Consider the following 10,553-nt stretch of genomic DNA (forward strand, 5'->3'; position numbering starts at 1 on the left):
AGCCTAACATTTCCCTGCAAAATGTCTTGATAAACTTGGGAATTAATTTTTCCGTCGATGATAGCAAGCTGTCCGGGCCCTGAGGCAGCAAAGCAGCCCTAAACAATGATGCTCCCTCCACCATACTTTACAGTTGGGATGAGGTTTTAATGTTGGTGTGATGTGCCTTTTTTTCTCCACACATAGGGTTTTATCTTCATTCCAAACAACTCAACTGTAGTTTCATCTGTCCACAGAATATTTTGCCAGTAGCGCTGTGGAACATCCAGGTGCACTTTTGCAAACTTCAGACGTCCAGCAATATTTTTTGGGACAGCAGTGGCTTCTTCCGTGGTGTCCTCCCATGAACACCATTCTTGTTTAGTGTTTTACATATCGCAGACTCGTCAACAGAGATGTTAGCATGTTCCAGAGATTTCTGTAAGTCTTTAGCTGACACTCTAGGATTCTTCTTAACCTCATTGAGCATTCTGCACTGTGCTCTTGCAGTCATCTTTGCAGGACGGCCACTCCTAGGGAGAGTAGCAACAGTGCTGAACTTTCTCCATTTATAGACAATTTGTCTTACTGTGGACTGATGAACATCACGGCTCTTAGAAATACTTTTGTAACCCTTTCCAGCTGTATGCAAGTCAACAATTCTTATTCTTAGGTCTTCTGAATTCTCTTTTGTTTGAGGCATGGTTCACATCAGGCAATGCTTATTGTGAATAGCAAACTCACATTTTGTGAGTGTTTTTTATAGGGCAAGGGAGCTCTAACCAACATCTCCAATCTCGTCTCATTGATTGGACTCCAGGTTAGCTGACTCCAATGAGCTTTTGGAGAAGTCATTAGCCTAGGGGTTCACATACTTTTCCCAACCTACACTGTGAATGTTTAAATGATGTATTTAATATAGACAAGAAACATACAATAATTTGTGTGTTATTAGTTTAAACACACTGTTTGTCTATTGTTGTGTCTTAGATGAAGATCAGCGAGTAGCAGCAGTGTAAAAGCAAAAGGGGGGGGGTCAATGTAAATAGTCCGGGTGGCCATTTGATTAATTGTTCAGCAGTCTTATGGCTTGGGGGTAGATACTGTTAAGGAGCCTTTTGGACCTAGACTTGGCACTCCGGTACCGCTTGCCATGCAGTAGCAGAGAGAACAGTCTATGACTTGGGTAACTGGAGTCTTTGACAATTTTTTGGCCTTCCTCTGACACCGCCTGGTATATAGGTCCTGGGTGTCAGGAAGCTTGGCCTCTGATGTATTGGGCCGTATGCACTACCCTATGTAGCGCCTTAACGTCAGATACCGTCAGATACCTTAGCTTAGTGATGAGCTTTGTGGGCACTATGGTGTTGAACGCTGAGCTGTAGTCAATGAGCAGCAGGACAGTTTAATTCAGTAGACTACAGTTTAGTTCAGTAGAATACATTAGAGTAAAATAGGGTACAATAGAGTACATTATACTGTACTATACTCTAAGGTACTGTGCTGTACTCAACTTTTATTTACTGTATTGTGCTTTCCAAACTTTTGAAATGTCTATGTTTGGGCCAAATCAAGGCCAGTCCGGATCGGACCAAATCTGAACCAATTATAGACGTCTATGTTTGGACCAAATATAGGCCGGTAGAACCGGACAACTCTGGACGTTGAAATCAAGACTGGACCAAATCTGAACCAAGCATATATGTTTGTTTGAGCCAAATCAAAGCTAGTTCAGACCGGACCAAATCTGAACCAAACATAGACGTCTATGATGGATTCAGATTTGTTCTGGACCGGAACAAAAATCTACATCCGTGGACGTTGAAATCAAGTCTGTTCCAGACAAGAGCAAAACAGTGGGCTGTTCTTAGGAAATCAGCTGCTCTAACTACAATATGTTCCAGCTAAAACACACAATGAACAGAACACTGATCAGATGTTTTACTAATTCACACAGGGCTTATCCAGGGCTGGTTAGCTAGCTACAAAGACAGTGTAAAAGACCTTACCCAAGTCACTTCCAACTAATGAACTAATAAGCCTGAGAAGTCAGTAACACTTAAGCACTCGATTGTCGTTGCCTCAGTATGTTTGATTAAATGAGGTTGTCTTAACCTTAGAGAACGTCCTACAGTTATCAAAAGTTACAACAAAGGAGGACACTGGGTTTAGTAGTACAGTAAACACATGTCCAGTCTTGAAGCTCTATGTCCCTGACTGCTACACCACAGCACAACCTGCTGTTAAAGACTGGTATGACATGAGGCCAGGTGAATTGAGGTACTTTAAATCCTCAATTAATCACTATTTGTAAGGTCTGAATTTCTCAATGTATCAATGTGCGAGAGTTTGACTTTCATTTATTAATCCAATCCCTTTATTTTATCCTGCTGGACCAGCACACCATATTTCCCTCTGGGATAATATATTCATAAAAATGTAATTGATTTATGTTGATTTGACCTTTGTGTGACCCCTATTGATCTGTGTCCCCTCGGTCAGATCTCCTTGGAGACGGAGCGTCTGGGGCCTCGTCGTGTGGAGGGGCTGAGGAGGGAGGATGAGGAGTGGATGAGGAAGGCTCACGCTGCCGTCCTCTCCATACAGGACCTTACCGTCAAGTTCTTTGAGACCACCGCCAAGGCTCAGAAAGGTACACACACACACACACACACACACATACACACATAAGGCCTTTTCACACTGGCGTTGTTCTTAGCCCCGGGATATCTTAGCTCCAGGCTAGACTTGCCTGGGTTAGCTTAGCCTGTGTTCACATAAGTATTTGTTAACCCTGGGCTAAGCTTTAGCCCTGGCTAAGGATTCACACTTGTATACCCAAGCCCTGGGCTAACTGACAAACACAACATGCGACCAACATCTCTGACTCACAACCAATATTATAAGCAATTTATTAACACAATATTTCCTGTTGCTTCTAGCATTTGATTTCCAACAGTGATGCTTTGTATAAACATTGCTGTCTGCCTGTCTGACATCGGAAACAATGTTTCACTTTTGAAATTCTATCTCACAAAGAATGCAGTGAATGAACGAGACGTCAACTTTTCTGATCCAGGCGAAATCATGCAACAATATTATTATCATGGATATATGCAATTAAATATCAATAGAAAACAGAGGAAAATGGATCGTTTGCTGCCCTTCCAGCTGTAGAGTTTGTAGCTTTAGTTGGCTAAGTGAGAAGACCTTAGCCAGCCTGCATAGCGACCATTTTTGTTAGGCAGAGCAACCATTGTTTTTGCACTGATTTAAATTATTTTGGTTTTTGTCCTCAGGATTAAATAGTATGAATTTACTTATAAAAATAACCTGCAGAATCTCCCTTAGCCCCAGGCTAAGGTGCAGTGTGAACACGCCTATAGAGAAACACACAGAGAAACACATAAACACACACAACTCTGTACAGACAAACTCCAGAGCCATGAATTATCCAGATGGCAGATCAGCCCCTCAATCAGACCATAATCTCCAGGCTTTAAACTGCTCTCCCAGAATCCCCAAACTAACCATAACCCAACTATCCACTGGCTCCACACTGACTACAAAGTCTATAACTATTCCCAAACATGTAAATCATTTGTTTTTGTCTCCAACTTAGGCAGTACAGACCGCTAGAAATCAGCAGATAGCCCTCTAGTGGTGAAAGTAAGAACTGACAAAAATGCAGAGAGGAAAATAAGTATTCTGTCAAGGACATATCTTGTAAAAATATATATATATATAGAGGCATACTAAGACAAAATAAATGTGACATGGTGTGCAAATGATAACACATACGTGCCTGTTGTGTTCTGTTTAAGCAAATAAACGCCCAAGCTATTAATTGAAGTTTTACAGTAATTGTTCTGTGGGTGTGTGTGTGTTGCAGCGGTGTATGAGCGGATGCGTGTGGACCAGAGGAAGTTTGGCAAGTCGACATGGGCTGCAGCTGTGGACCGCATGGAGCGTCTGCAGTACGCCGTCTCCAAGGAAACATTGCAATTGATGAGGGCCAAGGAGATCTGCCTGGAGCAGAGAAAACACGGCCTGAAAGAGGAGGTATTACTCCTATATTACAGTACTACAACTAATACTATTACTATACTACTACTGTTATTATAGTAATAAATAGTCAACTGATGAGGGCCAAGGAGATCTGCCTGGAGCAGAGGAAACACGGCCTGAAAGAGGAGGTATTACTCCTATATTACAGTACTACAACTAATACTATTACTATACTACTACTGTTATTATAGTAATAAATAGTCAACTGATGAGGGCCAAGGAGATCTGCCTGGAGCAGAGGAAACACGGCCTGAAAGAGGAGGTATTACTCCTATATTACAGTACTACAACTAATACTATTACTATACTACTACTGTTATTATAGTAATAAATAGTCAACTGATGAGGGCCAAGGAGATCTGCCTGAAGCAGAGGAAACACGGCCTGAGAGGGGCAGTACTGATAAATCTATAAAGCATTTTTCAAGATGCTCAAAGCACATTGTATTGGGGAATCATGCCTCATCCACCACCAATGTGTATCACCTACCTGGGTGATGCCACGGCAGCCATTTTACACCAGATATCTCACCACACATCAGGTACACCAGGGATGGGCAACTGGCGGCGGCCCCCCTTCTGAAGGCCCTCAGATCAATAAAACAAAAAGAAAAAACTCAGTCGGGTCTCAAATTGCTGTTGCAGTTAGAATAGTAGAATAACCAAGGTGCAATTTCAAAATGCACATGTGTGTACGCAGACCCGCCAGCAACTGCGGCCCTTCATGATGAGTTCAGATTTCTTGTGGCCCCCACTCCCATAAGGGCCCCACCCCCATCAAAGTTGTCCATCCCTGAGGTACACAATACTCTGACTCTCTCTCTGTCTGTGTTTCTGACCTTCTATGTCTGTCTGTCTCAGATGCAGAGCCTGCAGGAGGGAGAGGATGCCATGCAGCGGTTGGACCAGATGGAGGCGCTGTACTATGAGCTCCAGCTGCAGCTCTATGACATCCAGGCTGAGGTGCTGCGCTGTGAGGAACTGCTGCTCAACGCCCAGCTCACCAGCCTCCGCAGACAGATCACTGGTAATACTATGCACTTTATACCTGTTACTTCTAAGTAACATTCAGACTAGGAACTTCTGCTCAACGCCCAACTCACCAGCCTCCCCAGACTACTATACATCTATACCTGTTACTGTTAATGAACCACTAGACCTGTTCTAACTGCTCAGCTCCAGAGCCTCTGTAGAAACACTACTAGTGAGGTTATCTAACAGTGTACCTCTCTGTGCCCTTCCCTCCCCAGAGCGGCAGGACGAGGTAGTGTACTATGATGCGTATGAGAGTCCTGATGCCATGCGGAGGGTAGAGGACCCCTCAGCCTCTCTTCCCCCCCTCAGAGACAAGCTCAGCCAGCTGCAGCAGCGGACCAGACAGCTAGAGGCACGCAGGGGACGCATCACCGCCAAGAAGGCCTACCTTAAAACCAAAAAGGTAATAATCAACCAATCACACGCTTAGCTCTGGACTTACTAACAAATCAAAGCCTGTAATGTGTTGGCTGTAATATGTCTTGTTTATCTGTAACCAGGAGATCTGTATCATCAACCACAACCAGAAGATACAGCAACGCCAAGGTAGTAAAGACGACCAGACCCATCAAGCACTGCAACAGGTACACTGATATGTTTCATTAGTGTTTGTGTTGATTCTAGAGGTTGACCGATTAGGATTTTTCAACGCCGATACCAATACCGATTATTGGAGGACCAAAAAAAGCCGATAACGATTATTCTGACGATTTTTATATATATAATTGTAATAATGACAATTACAACTATACTGAATTAACACTTTTATATTAACTTAATATAATACATAAATAAAATCTATTTAGTCTCAAATAAATAATGAAACATTTTCAATTTGGTTTAAATAATGCAAAAACAAAGTGTTGGAGAAGAAAGTAAAAGTGCAATATGTGCCATGTAAAAAAGCTAATGTTTAAGTTCCTTGCTCAGAACATGAGAACATATGAAAGCTGGTGGTTCCTTTTAACATGAGTCTTCAATATTCCCAGGTAAGAAGTTTTAGGTTTTAGTTATTAAAGGAATTATTACGCGTCGACTATTTCTCTCTATACCATTTGTATTTCATATACCTTTGACTATTGGATGTTCTTATAGGCACTTTAGTATTGCCAGCCTAATCTCAGGAGTTGATAGGCTTGATAAATTGATAAGTCATAAACAGCACTGTGCTTCATGCATTGCTAAGAGCTGCTGGCAAACGCAGTAAAGTGCTGTTTGAATAAATGCTTACGAGCCTGCTGCTGCCTATCACCGCTCAGTCAGACTGCGCCATCAAATATCAAATCATAGACTTAATTATAATAAACACTCAGAAATACGATCCTTAGGTCATTATTAATATGGTCAAATCCGTAAACTATTATTTTGAAAAATAAAACGTTTATTCTTTCAGTGAAATACGGAACCGTTCCATATTTTATCGAACGGGTGGCAACCCCAAGTCTAAATATTGCTGTTACGTTGCGCAACCTGTGTCATAATTATGTACAATTCTGGCAAATGAATTATGGCCTTTGTTAGGAAGAAATGGTCTTCACACAGTTCTCAACGAGCCAGGTGGCCCAAACTGCTGCATATACCCTGACTCTGCTTGCACTGAACGCAAGAGATGTGACACAATTTCCCTTGTTAATATTGCCTGCTAACATTAATTTATTTTAACTAAATATGCACGTTTAAAAAAATATACTTCTGTGTGTTGATTTTAAGAAAGGATTTGATGTTTATGGTTAGGGACATTTGTGCAACTTATGTGCTTTTTTCACGAATGCGCTTTTGTTAAATCATCCCCCGTTTGGCGAAGTTGAAGTAGGCTGTGATTCGATGATAAATTAACAGGCACTGCATTGATTATATGCAACACAGGACAAGCTAGTTAACCTAGTATTATCATCAACCATGTGTAGTTAACTAGTGATTATGTGAAGATTGATTGTTTTACGATAAGTTCTAGCTAGCAACTTACCGTGGCTCCTTGCAGCCACAGGTCATTTTAATGCTGCACTCGCGTAACAGGTGGTCAGCCTGCCACACAGTCTCCTCGTAGATTGCAATGTATTCGTCCATAATCGGCGTCCAAAAAGGCAGATTACCGATTGTTATGAAAAGTTGAAATCGGCCCTAATTAATCGGCCCTAATTAATCGGCCCTAATTAATCGGCCATGCCTCTAGTTGATTCAGTGTTATAGGAATGATGGTGAATAGATCCTCATCCTGTCTGTGTTTCTCCATAGCGAGGGGAGGAGCAGGAGGAAGAGGAGGAGAGGAGTAACGCCAGAATGAGTCTGGATAGGTCGAGAACTCTGGACAGACTACGCAGCTTCAAACAGGTGAGAGGACACAGTTACCTCTGAATAACACAGTCTAAACCTCTCATGTTGAGTACATCTTAGGTTGACGCTGTGTTTAGACGCATGTTGTAACTGTTGGTTCTTTCTGTTGCAGCGTTTCCCTGGTCAGGTGACTCTGAAGTCCAGCAGACTGCGTATGTCCCACGGCCACTCCCGGAGGAAAACCTCCTCTCCCCTCTCCCCCGCGGGGAGGCCTGAGACCCTGGTTGCCAGTGTCCAAACAGATTCTGTTGATCTCCCTGAGCTCTCTGCTCCTCCCTCTGATGCCTGTGGTCACCAGAGTGTCTCTCTACCCCTGTTAGGGGGCGCCACTGGGCCTCTCTCTGCCCCCTCTCTTCCTCCCCTCTCAGCGATCCCCTCCTCTGCCCCTCCACCTCCTCCCCCTCCTCCTCCCCCACCCCCTCCCTCCTTAGATGACCTCTCCAGTGAGGGAGTTGAGTGGGCTCACCCCACTAGCCCAGTCCGGCAGTCCAAGGCTGGGTCGGATTCAGAGCCGCTCCCCCTGGCTCCCTTCTCCCCACGTTTCTTTGACAGCAGTCAGCTGCAGACAGCCAGAAAGAAACTGAAGAAGACAGCCATGCTGGACTCCTCACAATGGAGGAGAGGTCAGACATGACAACATACTGTTACCTGGATTTTAAAGGAATATATTAAAATCATAACTTGACAAGATTTTTAACATTGTTCCATTCTCCCATCTCTCCAGCGAGTTCTCCCATGGACGAGGTCCTGAACTCCCTGAAGAGAGGCAGCTTCCACCTGCGTAAGGCTGAGCTGAGAGTCCTAGCCCCCGACCCAGACGATGACGAGAGCAACAACATCCTGGCCCAGATCCGGCAGGGCGTCCGGTTGAAGAAGGTGCGGACGCGGCCGGAACAGCAGCGGCACACCAAGGGCTCGTTCCCCCACTCTGCCGACGCTCTGACCCGCTCCATCCATGAAGCCCTGAGACGCATCAAGGAGGCTTCGCCTGAGTCTGAGTCTGAGGACGAAGGCCTGCCCTGCACCGACTGGGAGAACTAGATACAAGATACACACACATACACCGGCACCGACTGGGACTCTGACCTTTGACCTCAGCCACTACCATCTACTATTTCTGGCTCCACATTGACAGCCTGAAAGCTGAGTAGAGATGTTTCCTGAGTAGAGATGTTAACTATTTCTTACTATTTCTTCTCGTCTTTGTAATGGACCACTAGCCTTTGCTCTTGGTTTTCTGTGTTGTGCTGACTCCTCACGCTCTATATAGTCAAGCACTTTGAGAACCTAGTAATGAAAGTCACTATGTAAAAGTAATTCCTTCACTCGATTCCTTCTTTGTCCTGGACCAAACGGGGGAATTAGGCTCCTTGTCAGTGCCCCGACTGGAGAGCTAGGGTTCTGGGATCCCTTTATATAGAATTAACTAAGAGCTTGGAAGAGGTTAGGTTGCTGGGGTGAGTTTGTTTTCCGTTTGACAGGATTGAGTGTTTTCTTTAATGTTAATTCAACCCCCCATAGAATAAAGTGTGTTATTGTTTGGCTGGAACAAAATGCCTGCACTCACACCGTCCAGTCCTCTGCGGGTGAGCGTGGCAACCCCTGGTGTCGAGAAGTCATGATATTTTTCTCTGTAAAACCAGTGCCCTTTAAAGTCAGCTGATCTGTCCAGCTCTACAAAGACAGGTGTCATTCATTCCATACTCTATATTCATATTCCATCATGACATGTGTTTCTGTTGATGGTTTTTAAAGTGTGCTTTTACGTTCTTTTTAAGGTCGTTTTCATTTAGAAAGGAGTGTTTCTTTTTTTCACCGCTTTATTTTCACTGATATTATTTTTCATGAGTCCACTATAACCGTGGAGTCGCTTCACGTTATCTACGCCTGGTTATTTTATCTGTGTTGTATCTAAGAGTTGTCAAAACTGAAACTATTTCTATAGGAACAATCTCTGTTTACTGTAATAAATCATGCACTGAGTATGAAGGACATGTTGAAGAGAAAATGATGTACTGTTTGGAACTGAAGGACTGTGTGTACAACTGCTGTCCAAGTTGACATTTGGCCAGGTCAAAGGTGGTAGTACTGTATTTTTCCGGTCTTGAAAAACGCTCAGATAGAAATGTATGGTGCAGAACTGATATGATTGTCGGTCATGTAGAACAGGGATCTTGTCAGCTCTATTCATTATATTTCTATCTGTGTTTACCTCACTGAATCCACCAGTGGTATGGTACTGGTAACTAACCACAGTGAGTCAGTAGGCTTAGCATATGGGGCTCATGCTTCATGCTGTGTCTTCATGGCAAGTGGTCAAAACCCAATCATGTGACTTTCTGCAGCGTCCGCATATCTCTGACTGGGTCTCTAGTCTGAAGTGGCTTCTTCTCCTTCATCTGCACTGATCTATAAACGGTGGGTAGGTGACAGCAACACAGTAGAATGACTCAGAGGAATTAGCTTTTCACTGTACAGATTTTTTTTAGTGCAGATGGAGAGAAGTTTAGGAGTGTAGAGGCAGCCATTTTAGTTAAATTGAGATGCCCCCTTCCTAGTCCTGTCTCATGTTATCTGTAGACATATACAGTACAAACCTGTCCGTTGTAAAATCACTTAAATTTTTGTCAGTTTTCATTGTATTTGGGGTCTTTAAGTATTTTGTTTATTTTATACATGATTTGTAAAATCTTTTACTATTCATTTCCATCTCTTCTTTCTGTCTTTAGCTAACACTACAGTTTGACCTATAACCTTTGACTTGTATGACCTTATGCATGTGGCTGGCCTGGTCTGATTTGAAGATGAGTCCGTCACTAGATAAGTGCAATATTATATTAAACTGAAATGTAATATATGTAATGAAATGTACATCCTGAAAATACATTGGCATGCTTAAAAACATCCTAAGTATTTGAGTAAAACACTTCATGATTTAAGAAATGGAGTAAGAATTTATAAAGCAATACCATACAAAATGTAAACGTGCTTAAACGTTGTTTTTTTTGCCTTTTACTGTCGTCTTACTGTTATTGCATTCCTAACTGCTTTATATATCCCAGTTACATTTTTTCCCTTCAAAATAAAACCAAGTACTGAAATGTCTTCCTGTCCTATTCTTTGACTTGGCATCACAGA

The 10,553-nt window shown here is 42.9% G+C and overlaps 1 protein-coding gene across 1 annotated transcript in view; it reads left to right on the forward strand.

The window, feature by feature from the left end:
* The window catches only part of jmy (junction mediating and regulatory protein, p53 cofactor), a 66,876-nt gene extending 56,356 nt beyond the window's left edge, over positions 1-10,520 (forward strand). Inside the window, exons 3-10 of the mRNA XM_082955602.1 lie at positions 2,482-2,632; positions 3,872-4,041; positions 4,908-5,073; positions 5,297-5,484; positions 5,582-5,665; positions 7,317-7,412; positions 7,528-8,038; positions 8,140-10,520. Coding sequence (XP_082811728.1) covers positions 2,482-2,632; positions 3,872-4,041; positions 4,908-5,073; positions 5,297-5,484; positions 5,582-5,665; positions 7,317-7,412; positions 7,528-8,038; positions 8,140-8,456 — 1,683 coding nt within the window. The 3' untranslated portion in view covers positions 8,457-10,520. The remainder of the gene's footprint in view (positions 1-2,481; positions 2,633-3,871; positions 4,042-4,907; positions 5,074-5,296; positions 5,485-5,581; positions 5,666-7,316; positions 7,413-7,527; positions 8,039-8,139) is intronic.
* The last annotated feature ends 33 nt before the right edge of the window (positions 10,521-10,553 follow it).

This window comes from Salmo salar, chromosome 01 (assembly GCF_965601325.2).
Source record: "Salmo salar chromosome 01, fSalSal1, whole genome shotgun sequence".
Taxonomy (NCBI): domain Eukaryota; kingdom Metazoa; phylum Chordata; class Actinopteri; order Salmoniformes; family Salmonidae; genus Salmo; species Salmo salar.